At 43.7% G+C, this 17,581-nt stretch overlaps 1 protein-coding gene across 2 annotated transcripts in view; it reads right to left on the reverse strand.

The window, feature by feature from the left end:
• SFMBT1 (Scm like with four mbt domains 1) overlaps positions 1-17,581 on the reverse strand; it is a 79,991-nt gene that overhangs the window by 18,556 nt on the left and 43,854 nt on the right. For both annotated transcript variants that reach the window (XM_054280946.1, XM_054280945.1), the window contains 7 exons: positions 15,556-15,717; positions 8,431-8,525; positions 3,567-3,807; positions 3,104-3,192; positions 1,934-2,180; positions 1,165-1,262; positions 294-395 (listed from right to left, as the gene is read on the reverse strand). In XM_054280946.1, the coding sequence (XP_054136921.1) occupies positions 294-395; positions 1,165-1,262; positions 1,934-2,180; positions 3,104-3,192; positions 3,567-3,807; positions 8,431-8,525; positions 15,556-15,583 (900 nt within the window). In that variant the 5' untranslated portion in view covers positions 15,584-15,717. The remainder of the gene's footprint in view (positions 1-293; positions 396-1,164; positions 1,263-1,933; positions 2,181-3,103; positions 3,193-3,566; positions 3,808-8,430; positions 8,526-15,555; positions 15,718-17,581) is intronic.

Raw genomic sequence — 17,581 nt, forward strand, 5'->3', positions numbered from 1 at the left:
ATTGTGAGGGTATATACCCTATTTTAAAAATATGGGTTTGACAATTTTCATCATTTGATATTTTGAGCTTGTATCTTTATGGAACTTTTCCCCTCCATTGAAATCCAGTGGCTTCAGCACCAGCAGCTGTTTGATCAGGCAGCCTGTCCCCTGAGGGAGACATACAAAATACTTCATTTGGAAACTAGCTCAAGATTTTAAGATAAGCAGTTAATGAGAACTCCCTGAGCACTTAAGAACAGAAGTAGCAGTAGAAGTGAATCTCAGCAGGACTGGTTTAAGAACTCTGGTACCTTGAGAACTGTAGCAGGAGAGATAACAAAGGGAGCCATTGGGTCCACAGCTTCCAGCTTCATGCCTTCAGAGAATGAGTGCACTCCAATCACAGGTTTATCCTGGAAAATGATGTGTGGCTCTGATTACTTGCCGTCCTCCATCAAAAAAGAGACATACCTCACATATATTAACTGAAGAGGATGAGTTTTTAAGGAGCTTTTATCAGTTCATTCCAAGAAATCAGCATGTCTCAGTACCAGCAACTTCCCTGAATAACAAGCCAAATGATGCCCTGAGACTGACAGTTTTTGATGAGTTTTAGGGAATTGAGTCCCTGTGACTTCTTCCTCTGCCATTCTCCACACAGAAGCAAGATTTGATAATACAGAGGGGTCTCAAAGGTCGATATAAATGTTTGGAGGTTTTTCCCTGTAACCTTTAGCACCCCTCATGAGCTACACTAAATGAAACTATACAGGCCTCCATTTCCAGTCTAACAGAAACCTGCAGAACAGGGCTCCTGCTCCAGAATTACCCATATCTCTGTACCTCAACCAACAAATTCAAGAGCAACAGCACCTCTACTTCTATTTATGGGTCCAAACAAAGCTGACAAAAATGGACTAAGAACCTGAAGGACTAAAACATGTGAACCAAGACAACTAATGACTCACATAACTGTCATGGGTGCATTGTCTAACTTACCAAGAATTGATACCAGTATGATTATTTTCCCTTATAAATACATTTTTAAACCAGGGAGAAAAAGGGAATAAATTTTAAAAACCAACAAAACAAAACAAGGAAAGAATTCTGGGTGGCTGACTTCCCTGAATCATTGCTCAGGAATATAGCATTTCCATGGTATCATCCACAGCATTAAACTACCTTAAAAAGATCTGTAGGAACAGATGACTCCTCTTCCTCCTCTTTCACCTTCTTCAGGATCTCTTGCCAATCTGCTTCACTCCTCAAGGACCTAATGGCTTGAGGAAAAAGAAGGAAAGAGTGAGTAGTCATTTTTCTTCTTTTCTCTCAGAATACATAGCAATCAAGTTTGATTTGTGCCCCTCTAAACTGCCAAATTCTTTATCCCAAGGTTTCCCCTCATCAGGAAACATGCTACTGGCAAGCTCACAAGCCATCCCTTGGTGTTTCTGTCACTTTTTGCCCCCCTTCTCTGATGACCTACCCTGACATGGACATGCCTCAAAGATGCGTCCACCTTTGCCTCTGCTTCCACACACTTGTTCCTTCTTTTAAGATTTTCATATTTTTAAATGGTATCTAAATCAGTCTAGTAGGCTTGAGCTGCAAAAGCTCCTGCTAAGCAGTACTCCAAAACCATAAGACTTTTTACACCCCAGGAAAACAAACATACCAAAAATAACTGAAATCATGATGGCAATCCCTTTCTCACTTCTTTCCTTTGCACACACAGGAGGAAAGTTTTGACAAGCCAAAAAGCATTTAGAATAAGTGGGTGAAAAGTCTTGTAGGACCATTTGTGCCTTCACCTACATTTCATTAGGTACAGGACTTGTCAGATCACACAGATTATGTGAGCACCACGTGCACCCAGAAGGACAACTCAGAGCACTAAAGCAGCAGCCTCTGCCCTCTGATCACCACATACAAGATCTGTGTTTCCAAGTACCTGAAGGTGGCTGCAGGCTGTATCCATGCTGAGCTGCCCAACCCACTTGGTGAAGGAAAGGGTCCAAATAGAAGAGCCACTGGTCAAATTTGTCCAAGTCCTCCAGGCCCTCATAGCGCAGCTTGAGCCTCCCACCGACGTTGTCCACCACGGTGACGATCCAGGCTTCCAGGGAGTCCCGGGGGTTCTGCAGCTCCAGGCGGGAGCCGGGCGCGATGAGATCCAGTGGATTTTTCCCTCTGTGAAGCTACAGAAAGAATACAAATTATTCTGTACAAGAGAACAAAACAAATGCCATACTTCCACCTCCTTACACACATTCTGTCTGCATAAATAAAGTATGAGGGCAGAAGCACAGAACTCCATGTCCCTTCCTAACACAAGCCAGAAGTGACAACGTTCAGAATTGCTGGTGTTTATGTCAGACTTCCTGCACTGCCTGTAGACACAGTCACACATTTCACTAAAGTCCTCATTATCATTTCCAGAGACATTATCATTTATGTATTCCAGGTTTGAAGGAAACATGAATAACCTCTTTCTACAACTGAGTCATCCAGCATACAAAGATGACTAGACAGAAACATACAGACAGAACTGTTAGCTGTAATGAAGGTGTCAAAGGCATTTTCCAAAAACCATTATGTTCTGTGCTTTACAACCAGACACTGATACAAGGTGCAGATATTGTTTTAAGTGCAGAGCAGGGGATAAAAAAATTGGTTCTTCACTTGCAAAGATGTAATTAAGTGAAACAATATGACTGTTAGTAAAAAATTCCCAAACAAACAATTCAAAGTGAAAGGAGTTAATTGAGAAAGGCGACAACATGAAAGCCAGATAAATAAAGCATTATTTTCTTAGAGCTGTATGGAGGAGGAACAAAACAGGAAGAAGACTGAAACCCTAGGGAGCTGAAAAAGGTCTTTCTTTTGCCAGGATTAATGAACAACCCAAACCTGCAGCAACAGATATGTTTCAGGACAACACTATAAAAATTAAATACTGTAAATAGGAAACACTAGAGAGTGGAACTCTAGGGTCAACAGCATATTACAGTGCTCCCTAAACTTAAAAAGGGAATTGAACTGACAATTCAAATAAGGTCCCCTTAATGATGAAGGGCAAAGCCAAGACAAAAGCCAGTATGCAGCCCTTTGCAGCACTTACCCCCTCCAGCAGGTTAGCAGGGGCACTGCAGGCCCCCTTCAGCACCTGCTGAAGGAACTCCTCCTGGTCAGGTATCTTGTCCTTGATACCTAAGCAAACAGTGAAAGAGAAAGACAGTGATTTTTCCTGCCAGATAAAGATTATTCAGACACAAGATAGTTACCACAACCTTGAACTGCCTAATTCAAGAGAATCTGCCACACACCAGTAACAACTTAAAACAAAGAAATAAAACAAAATAAAACTTAAAGGAAATGTCAAAGCAGTAGATTTTGGTGGTGATGATTAAGATAACCACAAGCCTCTGTCACGGGATTTCAGGAAAACATAGCACATAACCTCAGCTTGTCCCCCCAGCAACAGCCCCTGCACACCACAGCACCCACACAGCCTGCCTGCCCGGCTGACACAGGCCAACAGCACCTCTTGGTGTGCTCCCTGTGCCTGCACACACAGCTGGTACCTTCAGGCACTTTGAGAATCTTCTTGTTCTGCTGACACCAGCCGATGGGGTGCAGGTCAGCAGTCAGGATGTCGCACCAGAAGTCGGCCTTGCGGTCCTCGCCGTAGCCGTCGTAGCGCAGCAGCAGCAGCTGCCCGCACGTGGTGATGATGGTGGCAACCCAGTAGGTGTTCTGGTCAGACTTGACAGCGACTTCCAGCTTCATGCCAGGGGCAAAACCATTCTGCAAACTTGTATCCACCTGAGGAGGAAGAAGATCATCACATCTGAGCACCTCTCAGAAGCTTTGCTGAATAATAGAGGAACAATTCAGACAAGTTCATTAACAAAGAACCTCAAGCCAAATGCCACTCAGCCTCTTCAGAGAAACAGCTTTATCACATTATGGGACCCAAACTGCAATGCACACAGAAACATTATTAAGGAAATCTTCTTTGCATTTCAGAATATCTTTTCAAGCTTAAAGAAACACTGAGCCATTCATTTTCTGCCCTGGACAATATTTTCCCCCATCACTGAAAGACTTTCCCACTCACAGCTGGGCTGGCAATCTGAGCAAAACTAAAGGCCAGACTCAGCACCACAACTTTGACTTCTGTTAAATTGTGTCATTGAAGGTCTCTGGACGAAAAGCACATTTAAAGTACATAAACATGCCTTAGGTAACGGTATGTGTCTCTTCCATCATGCTCACCTAAGTCACAAACCTGCACAAAGTGCAGAATAAGGATTTTTAGCCTCTCTATGCAAGAGCCTAAACAATTCTATATGCAGCACTGTTACATAAATTGCATGGAACATAATCAGTCTGTATTCTTCATGCTTTGACAAAAATAAAGCACCAGACACTGGGAGTGCTCTGTTTGTATGTGGGTGTGCTGTGTGCAGGTGACCAATCTGACTGCACAGAACTGAGACACTGGAATGGAAGACTTAAATGAGAAGGCAACACTAAGTTTCTCACATTCCTCATTTCTCCCAAACCCCAAAACAATCCCAAAAGAGCAGATGGACCCTGTTCTGCTCTCTCTAAAGAATGGTCTGATCTACACTTAATTCCAGTCTTAGTCTTAACTAGACCTCAGTCTTAACTAAAACTCTGACATGTCAATTCCCCATTCTCAGTTGGCTGTACCTCATGTTTTCTTTCTTTATTAAAAGATCCCTCTTTCCTTTTTGAACCTACTAAAAGAAAAGCTTTCAGCATGATGCAGATGGAGCAGATATTTTCTGGGGTATTTATTCCCAGTTCTGTGCTGACAGTTCAGTAACTGCCATAGCTATTATAGTCTCATCAGCCAGCACACACTGGTTTGCTAAAAATATAACTAAGAGAACTACACCAGAAAGAAAAGCATATGCCTGTGTTAACTGTTCATATCCTTTGGGTTAATACCCTTCACTTAGAGAAATCTCTTCTTAAAAACCCAATCAGCAGGACCCAATACCTGCAGGCATTTTGAAGTGGTATTATAGAGGGTGTCTCTTCAAAAAGACAGTTGTCTTGCTGACAAAAAACTTCATGTTCCGATTCCTGAGAGAAAAGCCTCGAGCTCAACGCAGCATTTGAAGAATTGGGAAATCTGTGCTGCTCCCTTTAGCTGATCTTTCAGCACAGCGTCCCGGCAGGCAGAGCAGGTTCCAGCAGGAGCAAGAGCAGCAGGAGGAGCGCTCCCCGCAGCCGGAGCCTCTGCGGAGCTCCGCGGCCCTTCCTAGAGCTCCGTGCATAGAGCGGTGCCAGCAGCCGGAGCCTCTGCTGAGCTCCGCGGCCCTTCCTAGAGCTCCGCGCACAGAGCGCTCCCCGCAGCCGGAGCCTTTGCCGAGCTCCGCGGCCCTTCCCGGAGCCCCGTACATGGAGCGGTGCCCGCGCCCTCTCCCGGCAGCGCCGCCGGGCTGGGGGAGCTCCGCAAACTCCTCCAAGGAGCCTCCCGGGCCCTCTCCAGAGCATCTCCTCTGGAGCAGCCGGTCCGACAGGGCAGCTGAGCAGGCCAGGAGCTGTGACTCCACCCCCTGTCCCCCCTTCCCATCAGGAGTTGTCCCCAGGCTGTGCCACGGCACAAGCCCGAGCCAGGGATGCAGCTCAGTTCAGGGGAGATGATGATAAGGAACAGATAAACAGGATTAAGAGCGTGCAAGAACACACAGCAAATAAATGTGTTCAGAAGATGCTGAAGACCAACTTGTTTTTCATGGTCACACATGTGTTGTGAAGGGCAGAAAGGAATTTTAAAAGAGCATTCGGTTCTAGAGGAAAGGTATTTAGACCTGGGGGGATAACAACACTGGCATTCATTACAGCTCCATTACAGTTCTTTTTCCTGCTACATTTTATGCCAAACAGTCACTTTGATCTTGATATTGTTTAATTTTTAAAATGCTAACAAATTAAACATTAGAACACACTTAATTTGAGAAGTAGCTTAAATTCTCCAATGCATCTTACTCATAGCAAGGCAAAACTCTCAGAATTAATAAAAAACATACAGAAAGTCACCTCTCCCATAAGCAAGTCCAGTGCTTTGCTAACAGGCTGTGTAAGCATGGATTGCACTCCCTTAACCTGTCCATGTATTCTCCTACAACATGAGCTAGGTATTTCTCACCCACAACTCACAATGGGAGCTCGCTATTTCAGTATTTAAAAACAATCAAACTAAAACCATACATTTCCATTTAAAAATGCATTCATATTAATTAATTTATCATACATGTTCATTTGCTCTTGTGCCAATACTATTCTTCAGCCCAGAATTTTTCACTCTGTTTCTTTGAGAGTAAAGCTTGCTAGCTTTCCTGATGGTGGATTACAAAAATATGTCATTCCTAAAGTCAAGAGACTGGGACCACAGATTTGAGCTGGAGGGAACACAATCAGCAGCACAGGCACACCAGTGCCTGCTTGCCACTGACAGCCACTCACCTGATGCACCCTGAATCACACTAACCCTGTCTCAGGGCTGCCACTCTCCACTGGGAGGCAGTGAGGCTCTCTTCTACTCCACCTTCTCCAGCACATTACCTTCCAATGGACCACAGAAACCCCCAGCATGTGCCCTTGCACTCCTGCACTCCTATTAACAGCAGGACTATGATATAAATATGCTCCTCCCTCTGCCTGTCAATTCAGTGTCAGCAATAAAGAATTTTATGCCAAGCTTATTACAGAGAACATCAGCACTGGTGTCTGGACAAATTCTAAGGAGCTCTGGTAGAAAATGCCCAAGAGTTCCGTTCTGAATGTGCAGGCATCTATTTCCATGCTCACTGATGACCTCCTCGCAGAGGTCCAGCCCCCTGACCCCCCAGGGCTTTGCCCAGACCTCCTCATCACTCTCCATCACAATGTCACCTCACCAGCACACCTGCATTGTGTTCCATATTTACTACTACTACTACTACTAATAATAATAGTAGGAGGTTTTTTTAAAAACTATTTGTATTTTTATCAACCATGGCCACAGCCACCAGACCTCACACTTGACGCCCCTGAGCTGGTGCAGGGGCAGTGAGTCTTTCAAAATGTGTCTTCTGCTAATTAACAAAATCCAGCTACAATATCAATTCAGTCGGCCACTGCTGTAAAGCTGGCATTACAATTAGTTATATAGTGTCCAAGTTGTGATTGCAGGCCTTTTTAACAGAGATCCAGTGAGGTAAGCCACACCAGAGGAGACAGCCCATTCCCTGGATTACTGCAAAATGCCATTGCTCTGGTTCCATGCTGTGCCCTCAGTGTGAGCTGCATGGACACCACCACTCTAAGCTGGCTCTAGCCACAGTCTCAGTACACCCAGGAAAAATAAAACAAGCACAGTCCCTTTCCCTTCAGAAATGAATTTTTACTTTGAACAAAAAACTTACAATAACATCCCAGTGTTCTAACAGCCTCTGTGAAGTCTGTATTTTCTGTGTATCTTTACTACACAACTGACATATTTTAACAGATTATTTAATAATCTTCATTTCTCCAGGTTACCCTTGAACTCAAAATGCTTTGTGATCCTTCACAAACAGACCTCAGGCTGTTTTCCTGCTGATTTAAGTTTCCTCATACTGAAAGTCATGGTGTTGGACCCAAAAGCCTGAGCACCACAGGGTGTCTTCCAAGCAATGTGCCACACACAGCCACCAGTCTGGCAGTCTGGAAGGTGCTTTAATTGTTGGAAGAGAACCAACAGGTTTGGACACCAGCTCTGTACAGCTCACCTTCACTGAGAGCCCTGTACAAGAAGGCAGATTTCACATTCAGGTCTCCCCCAATGGGACATTGCTCTCCAGGACTTTACCACCAGCAGACATTTAAGATGTCCAAGGGCAAAGACAAGGGCTTATCAAGACTTCATCCTATTCATTAAGCCTGTGATCAACAATTATCCTAATCAGTTTTCTAACTACTACAGTCAGGTGTTTGGCAGAGCTGTTATTTTCTCCTTGCCTCCTTGAGGTCTGCCATTAAAGCCTTCTCTAAGAGCACATTTGAATTCTGCTGCTCAAGAACTATTCTGCCACCAGCTTTATAAAGCTACTCCTCCAAAACAGTTGTCCAGGAGCAATCACCAAAAGAAGAAAAAGACTGGATATTTTGAGCTTCTTGAGAAAAATCAAGCTTATCTTCTGGTGCAGAAAAGACCTAAACTCCTTAGATTTCAGCATTTCTGGGTGGGGTCACCCTGTGCTATGTACAGGGGATGAAGACAAGAAACAGTAATAAAAAGGTTAAATTCTACATTTCTCTGTAAAAAACATGATTCTAGTTACTCTTCCAAATTTGAGAGCAGTAACTCATTCAAAGAAACCCTAAACATTTTGTGTATCAAAGAAACAACACAGGAGATGCCAAGCACACACATGCTCCCTTACTCACGTGTTTAAAAGATCCATGGGGGGCTGCAGTTGCTCCTGTGTCTTCTAGATACTCATCCCAGTTGAATTCCATCTCTTCCACACTGGAACCAGCATCTGGAAGAGAAGCCAAACACTTCTGTGGCTTTAGGCTACTACAAACCACAGCAAACCCCACTTTGATTCCAAATGACTGAGTAGACAAGTGTGCAGTGATCACATTTCAAGGAATGAACAACATTACTTGGCCTTTGTTGCCTGTGAACAGAACTTATAAGCAGGACTTGGTCTGGAAAACAGTGAAATCCTGGGGATTTTGGTTCAGCACAAATTTGCTTATGATTTGTCAGAGGGAAATGAAGGCAGAAGAGTTCTGTATTTATATCAACAAATATGAGAGACTCACAACTCCAGGCACACTGGACTGTTGGTGTTTTAAATTAAAAAACACCCAGGAAAGAGCAGTAGCACTAGTAAGAGATTTGAAAAGAAAGTCTAAAAAATCCTTTGAAATATGACTGTGCTCTTTTTAAAGTCAGATAGTACACATTTAGCTGTTCTAAAACACCAAAAGCAAAGAGAAGGATTCAGGGTAGTTCTAAAGAAAACAACTTGAGACATAACTGAAATAAAGTCCTTTCAACTTGGTCACTTTGAAAGCCCAGCTTGTAAGGTGTAACAGCTTCTTTAGACCAAGAAAACCTCATTATGGGATGCATTTAAAGCATAAATGTGCTAAAACCACTCAAACCACAGTTCAAAGCTCACTCAGGCTGTTAGGGAAGCAAGCACCTGTAACAAGCCACACTACAGATTAGTCAAATTCTCTATTATTATTGTCAAGCCTGTACTCCAGCCCTGGTCTCCCCTTCAGTTATAGCTTGGTCCCCTTCCCTGCTGCTCTCCTATGCCTATTTTCTCCAGCACACACATGTACCTACTTTGCTAAAAAGACACCAAGCCAGGGTAGATTTCAGGTCCCCTATTTGGTTCATTCTTCCTGCAGGAACACAGTGGGATGGCCAGTGAGGGTCCCTGCCCATGCAAGCAGCATTTTTAACCTCAACACACCAGGTTCAGGTTCAGCAGCAAAATGGGGCTGCAGTGACAGCACACGAGAGCAGAGCTTTCATTTTAATTTTCATTTTCAGGCTTGGTTCTACCATCTGCCCCAGAGCTGTCTGTGAATGAACAACAGAGCTTTCCCCCTCTCAGGACCAGGAAACCTGATACCTTGTTTATATTTGAAAACAGAGAAATCTCTGTGTATCACAAGCCCAAGGAGAGCTCAGCAAAGGTTACAGGACACTGGCATTTCCTACACCCCGTGCCTTTCCTAGGGCAGGCAGTAACTGATCTTCCCAGCAGCAATTGAGTAGGAAACATTACACATAAAAAAATGAATTAATTACCACCACGTGTCCTTATCAGCCCTCTGGACAGGCTAACAAGCTAAGTAAGCTCTGGGACAATTCCCAGTCTTCCAATAGAAAGGAGCAAAATATTTGTCCAAAAGTCTGAGATACGTTAAATAGACTAAAAACCTACAGGTCTTGAGTTTAATAGGTTCTTTTTACCTTCAGACTGATGGCTAAGCTCATCTTTGACTTTTCATTGTGACTCTGGGCGTTATCACTTCCCAAAACTTAAAAATGTATATTCAGTTAGCTGTTGTTTGCTGATCACATTATCTATTTTAAAAGAGGCTCTTATCTCTCCAGAACCCAACTTTGTCTGTTTTTAACCAACCACAGCTAGTTATTTTGGCCTTTCATAGCTCAAAAGATTCAGAGCTTTAACATCACCATCACTTTTAAAGGATAATTTTTAACTTACTGAAGAAATTACCTGGAGAAATAAATAAGGAGTTTAATTTTGAATTTTTTTAGGAAATAAAAGGTTAAGATACAGACCACAGTTGTTTGCAAATTAGGGTGGAGCCGATCAAAGCTTTAGCTGCAAGCCATTCTAAGCAAAACAATTTCATTGCAAAACGTTGTTAAAATAGATTGAGATTTCTCAACTCATTTAAACAGAATTTTAGTTTTATATGAGCATAAAAACGCTGAAGTTCACAGCTCCACAATCGACAGGCAACAACAGTTGTCAAAAGACAGCGCTGGTCAGTCAGGCGCAGGAGCAAATTCTAATTTTGCTCTCACCCAAAGAAAACCATCTCACCCTTTGCATCAAAAACCCCCCTGCAGCAAGAGCCCCACTCCCCTCGATCCCCAAAAGCCAGTCCTGCCTGGGGTGTCACTGTGACACTGCTCGAAGGGAAGGGGAGCAGAGCAGAGCAGGCAGAGGCACGGCCGGGCGCTCGGAGCAGCAGCGCCCCGGGAGCGCCGCAGGAGCCGCGGCTGCTCCGGCCCCGCACGGCGAGGCCCCAGCCCCGCTATCATCAGATAACCGCCCAGGGGCACTTAAGCTCCTTAAATGAGCCACAGGTCACTTCACACACTGAAAGGGTCAATTAGTAACTTCTGTTGCCACTTAATTGCTACAAGGAGCTCCCAGGAAAGCCGGCTCGCCTGCAGCTGCTCAGCGAGCCCCGCCTTGAGCTGCGGCTGAAGCCGATCCCGGCTGGGCAGCCACGGCAGCTCCGCCTGGGCCCTGCAGGCTGTCCCGCACCCACAGGGGCTCTCTGTGCCACGGCAGCTCCTCCATCACCCACTCACTCATCCTGGGCCCTGCAGCCTGTCCCACACCCAGAGCAGCTCTCTCCGTGCCAGGGCAGCTCCTCTGGCACCCACCCGCTCATCCCCGGCCTTGCAGCCTGTCCCACACCCAGCAGGAGAGGTAAAACCAGCGAGAACTGCTAACTCTTGTATCTGAGTATAAAACCTCAGTCTCCTTACTTTCAAAGGATATTAGTAATCCAATGGTCTTAGGAGCCGCTCATCTTGGTGCAAATCCAAGTGAAAGTAATGGACCTCTCACTAGTCCTAAACACATTCATACTCTTAACACTAGCAACCCTCTCCACCCCTATCCTATTTCCACTTCTATCCAAGAACCTCAAGAACACCTCCAACACAATTACAAACACAGTCAAAACCTCCTTAATCAGCCTAATCCCAATAACAATCTACATCCACTCCAGAACAGGAAGCTTCACCTCCTTCTGAGAATGAAAATTCATTATAAACTTAAAAATCTAAAAACAGACTTCTACTCCTTTACCTTCTTCCCCATTGCACTGCTCGCATCATGATCTACCCTACAATTTGCAACATGATATATGGCCTCAGACCCCTACATTACAAAATTTTCTACCTACCTGCTATTCTTCCTAATGGCCATACTCATCCTAATCATCGCCAACAACCTGTTTGTCCTATTCACTGGCTGAGAGGGAGTTGGAATCACGTCCTTCCTTCCAGGGGAGCTCTCTCCGTGCCAGGGCAGCTCCTCTGTTGCCACTCATCCTCAGCCCTGCAGCCTGTCCCCCACCCACAGGGGATCTCCATGCAGGGCTGGCCTGTGGTGAGACAGGCTCAGCTTGCTCTGTCCTGCACAGCACCCACAGCTCATCAGCACAGCCAAAAGCTCACTTAGAAACCAGCTTTTCATAGGAAAAACAAATAAAACCCTCCAACAAACCAAACCAAACCAACTCAAAAACCAAAGCCCCCCACCCCCCCCGAAAAAAACCCCAACAAAAGACAAATCCCTATCCAACACTAATGGCAAATTTAATACTCTTACCATTTTCTTTTAGGGAGTTTCCTTCAGTCAGAGGGCTTTTTAAAAACTTCTGCAAAAAGCACCCACAACTTTTTCTGTTCATTCATTCATAAAGCTGAACTCAGCTTGTGTTCACACTTCACCAAGGTTTTACAGCTGAGGTGATCAGCCTCTCACTTCCACCACTGAGCACAGAACTGGGGAATTTTCCTCCCTTTTGGAGGCTGCCCCAGCTGAAGTTTGTGCTTAGCCGTGGTTTGAACCATCCTGTTTGCTGCTTCTCACAAACCTGCCACAGCACCCCAGGTTATTGAGCACAGCTCCTTCTGGAGCAATGTGGAGCAGGAAAAGCTCACAGAATAAAGCTCCAAGTGAAAATGCTGTATAAGGATTCACAATGAGAGCAGTAAATCAGCTTTTTAATTGTGGCATGTGGTAGGACTACATAAAAAAAAGAAAAACCCCCCATATAAGTCTCTCTTTTTCAACATCTGAATGCAGAAGCACTCCAAAGGTGCAGCAAAGGACCATCTCTCTGGTGAGGCTTTCAGAGCCAGAATCCAATCACTTTTCTGGTTTTATTGGCAGGACAGTGGCAGCAGAGCAGGCTCTGCTTAAATTAAACCTTTTGCTGGTAGTTTTTGCAAGACCCCACTGCACAGCTCCATCCTCACAGGCTGGCAGACCCCTGGAGACTCAGGACCAGTTTAATGAAGCCACATTCCTGAGGGGCCATAACTCTGCATTAAACACCCTGATCAGTCTGAGTTCAGAATGTTCCATAAAACCTCAGACATTTTCAGCAGAGGTTCTTGCCACTGTGAGAAAACTTGCAAATCAGTGTGACAGACGACAACAAGCAAAACCATATTTAATGCATTTGATTCCAAAGCACAATTTATTCATCTAATTCTGCAAGGGTGTACATATTTATGCTCTCTCTTTCTCCCCATATCCTTAATTGCTACAAGCCCTAAATAATTTCAGCTTTCTGCTATGTGGAGACTTATTTCTCTGTATTAGACAGGATGACTGAGCAGCACATTAGCCCAGAGGCAAAGCACAACTTTGGCAAAGGCAGGGGAAGGAACCTGACACAATTCCCATCTCTCTGGCATTGCCGTGCAACCAGTTTGTGTCAGAAGAACTTTCAAATCAAGCTAACATTTTCTTAAATAAAATCAGAGAAGTGTCCTACAGAGAATGTTCATCCAGTCTGGAGGTGAGAAAATTGTCTATATGAATATCAGCAGTTTCCTAGGCAGGTGAATCACTTCCATTTGTCCCTGTTCCTACTGGCCTTAGTGGGAACACTCACACTTCCTGAATTTTATCACAAATTACATCCTGCTGCTCTCTGATACATACAGGCAGAGAAAGAATATGGAATTATACCATTTGGACTGGAGAACGTAGTGAAATATTAAGGAAGTTAGCCTTTATCTGAAATGGAAAGAGTCTACACTAGGCTGTTCTCATCTTTGGATTTGAGCTAAATTCTCACTGCAAATAACTTTCATGCATTTTTAATGTCATTTAGTTGAAGACTGTCACATTGGACATTTAAGTACATCACAATTGAAGGTCTTGCAGACTTCAGTAAGGCTAACCCAAAGGTTTCTCACCCTGAAATGTAGATATAGCTCAATCTGATTTTAATAACAGTTAATCTTTTTCATCTCCACCAGCTGCGAGGCCATGAATAAATAAAGACAGGTTGGAATTTCAGGAGTTGAAAAAGACTGTGACATGAATAAAAGTTGTCTTTTCCTCTCATAGCACAAGGGAGCATCACAACCAGCAACCCTGAGCTCTGCCTGGGTTCTTGGAGCCAGAGCGCCTGGATGTAAAACCAGAAGAACAGAGGAGAACCTCCAAAAGCTGCAGCAAATTATCAAGTGGAAAAAAATTACACCAGTCAAAGAATATGAAAGCAATGTTCCAGCAGTGGTTTGGACTAGTGTAACTCAAAAGCACTTCAGAAAACAATATCAGAGGGCACAACAAAACCAATGTGCTTATGCTTACACAGGTATTTGCTGGGAACTACCTCTGAATGCAAGCAGAGCTCTCATCATTTATTGTTTGCTCTTCACAGCCTCCTGTACTCAAACCAGGCACAAAAAGATGCTCAGGGAAATAGCTGCTGAGTAATTTCAAGCCAGTATCAAACCTGTCCTCAGCTATTCAAAAGCACACAGTGAGAGAGGACTCTCTGACCTGCTACTTTTTGAGGAAGATGGAAAAACGTCAATAAAGGTTTTAAGACTGGGGAATGTGCTATCACAGCCTGTGGACACACCACTGCTGACCATGCAAACAACTCCTCACTCTTCCTCTCCCTTCCTTACATTCTGAGACAGAAGCCTGCAGTATCCACCAGGCAAAGAAAAAGTATGTGCATGGGCCAGGAGAAATTCTACATCCACACCCACGATGCCTTTTCTGGACTATTTGAGGATTTAACATTGACAACAACTCGACTGACTTGCTTAATTAATAATCAAAAAGCACATTCCAGCATCATAAAGCAGATGATACCATTCTCCTAAAAAGCACTATAGATTAAAATTTTGTTTAACATTTCTTCAGCAACACTGAAAATTAGATTTCCATAAAGTAAAGCAGTAAAATTACCAATAGTGCATTATCCTATGAGAAGAGGAGTGTGTTGGACAAGTACCAAAGGAAAATAATACTCAGATAAAATCTTGATCCAATTGTTTACACTGATAATCACAAATTAAAATTTGCTTTATATAAACTGTGATAGGTAGGGACCTCCTCAAAGAAAAGGGACAAGCCATGGCGGGCAAGACACAGCAAATGGACGGTCCCAACCCCACATTTCAGAACTGTTTCAGAAAGCTGTTGGTATTCCCAGCCATCCCAGACTAACACTCTTCTGGCCTGGTGTTCCAAGGTGATCCAAAACCTGAGCTGATTTCTCATAATATACCACTCTGAAGGAGGTTAGGTATTGATATCACAAGCCTATCAAAGGGGACACACCAAGGCACTTCAGAAAAACAGGACTACAGAAAACCAGATTACAATTGTAGCAAACAGCTTCAGTTATCCGACTTTTCCAACCAGCACCAAAAGCTTGCCAAAATATTAAGGAGAAGATGAACACAAGGACAGAACTAGGTATTAACCATTATGAAAGAGAAGTGCCTTAAAATAACAAATAACACCACCAAGCTTTTCAAAAGCCCATCTCACAGTGGTACCACAGAAAGGAAAGTCACAGCTTCTTGAAAACACAACCACCAAGGTGGGCCAGATTTTGTTTCCCTTTAAGCCAGTGGCACACCCTGCTGTGATCCAGAGCAGTAACAAACACAGCCATGACAGAGCACAACCCAGAATCTGTGAACCTGGAGCTGTGGGACACTCACTGTGCTCATCTTTCTCCCACATTGCTGATGCTTTCAGAGAAGCTGGGCTGGACTGTTACCTGCATCATACTGCTGTTCTCCATTCATCTCCACAGGAGCCCAGAGGCTGTTCCCAGCAGCCAGAAGCAGGGGGGTCCGAGGCTGTCACTGTTTGGTGGTCATGAGTCACCTCCTGCCTTCCACAGCAGCTGGGACATTCAGGAAGGGAGCCTGGAAAACACCTGAAAGGAACAGCTGGGTAAGGAAACCTTCATGGGACCTTCAGCTACTTTTAAGATAGAATCCTAGAGTGGTTTGGGTTGGAAGAGAACTTGAAGAACATCTCCTTCCAACCCCTTGCCATGGGCAGGGACACCTTCCACTCCCCCAGGCAGCCCAGGTCCCATCCCATCTGGCCTTGGCCTCACCACCCTCACAGCAAACATTTCATCCTAATATTCAATTTACAAACCTATTCCTAATAGCAATTAAATAATTGCTCCATTAGGAATGCTCAAAAGTAAGTAAAAACAGTACTAAAGCAAGCCCACAAGTTCATTAGCAGTGAACCACAAGTTTTGTTTCTTTACAAAATTCTCCACAAAAGCAAAGTTGCATGGTAATTAAGAGTCTAGGTAACAAGTTTCTTTAGAAATAACACAATTTGACTGACATCTTTATATGAATCAATGAGTGGTCATAAAACCAAGATTATGGGCCTGAAAATTTTTGTAAGAAAAAGGTAATCTTAAAAACTCTTTGCATTCTTGTTGAATGTCTGTGAAGCACCTGTTTTATTTAAGTGATATACCTGAAATAATAGAGAAGACTAAAAATCAGGTTCTAAAAACATAGGGTGTGCTTCTGAAATGAACACATTTTGAATTACAATGCTTTATAAAAAGGAAGTCCTACACATTTGAAAAGTCTCTGATTTTGAGTTTTGTACAGCTATAGTGTCTATGCAGGCTACCTGATAAACCTTAGAGGTACACAACACTGGTAGCTTCCTTCACACACAAATAAATCAGCAAACTTGAATGGAATAAAATATCCAGCAGTAGTGCTCAGTCATGTAGGAAGTTCAAGTACAATCAAAACTACAGGCAACTTCAAAAATTTTCATTACAGGTGAAAAAAAAAATTGAGAGTAGCAAGAGTTATCATTAAGAGCTCCTATTGAATGGCAGCTTAATGCCACAAAAATCTACTGTGTAGAAGATCCTAATAACTTTTATTCATTACAGCTTCACAGGAATGCGTCTGGAATGGAACCCAGCCGCCAATTTCTGCTCTATGCCTGTAACCTGCCCCACTCCAGCTCAGAAAGTCTGTGCTCAGCATGCAACTACAAGGTCACACATTAGCTCCCACCCAGCTCTGCCTCTGCGAGAAAGGCACTGAGGAATTGAGCACAGGCTCCACTCTCACTCTGCACTGGCTCCCCACAGTTGTTCCAACCCAGAGGACAAAGCAGAGCAGGGCAAGGTAACTCAAGCACAAATTCCCAGCCTATCCTCTTCCTGCACAGACTGAGCTTCCATCTATTCCATCTTTTATAAAGGGATGCTGGAAGAGGATGTCACTGGCACGATGCTCAGCACACAGAGAAGAACGAACCAACAAAACACTTTTTAATCATTAATCAAAACATGTCTTGGTAATGGCCTGTCCCAAGTCTATCAGCTGTCACAGTGCTAAAGCAAAACAAAGGCAATGCTGTGAGCAAAGCACATATTCACAAGTCTGAGGATATGCCACTGCTTTAGAATAGTGTAGCCCTGGCAAAATATACTCAGAATTAATTGCAATTAAGCTATTTTCAGTTTATGGGATACAGTTCTCAATTAGCTTTGACAACTAAAGTATGTGATGCAACTACACTTTTTTTTTTTAACATGAGAATATTTAGGACACTACCCTCCCCACCAAAACCCCAAAACCAACCCACAAAACCAAACCCCAAGCACCAAAGAGGCTGTTGATTTAGAAAATGCCAAACACTGGCAGCTCCTGTTGAAGCTGATTGATATTCTGCCCGAGTCAAGTTGGGTTGTTACTCAGGATTTCATAAGCAGTTGTGGTGTTTTATGTACACAAAATTGA

This window comes from Melozone crissalis, unplaced genomic scaffold (assembly GCF_028551555.1).
Source record: "Melozone crissalis strain CALT ecotype California unplaced genomic scaffold, PUWL_Pcris_2 ptg000029l_1, whole genome shotgun sequence".
In the NCBI taxonomy this organism is placed as follows: Eukaryota; Metazoa; Chordata; class Aves; order Passeriformes; family Passerellidae; genus Melozone; species Melozone crissalis.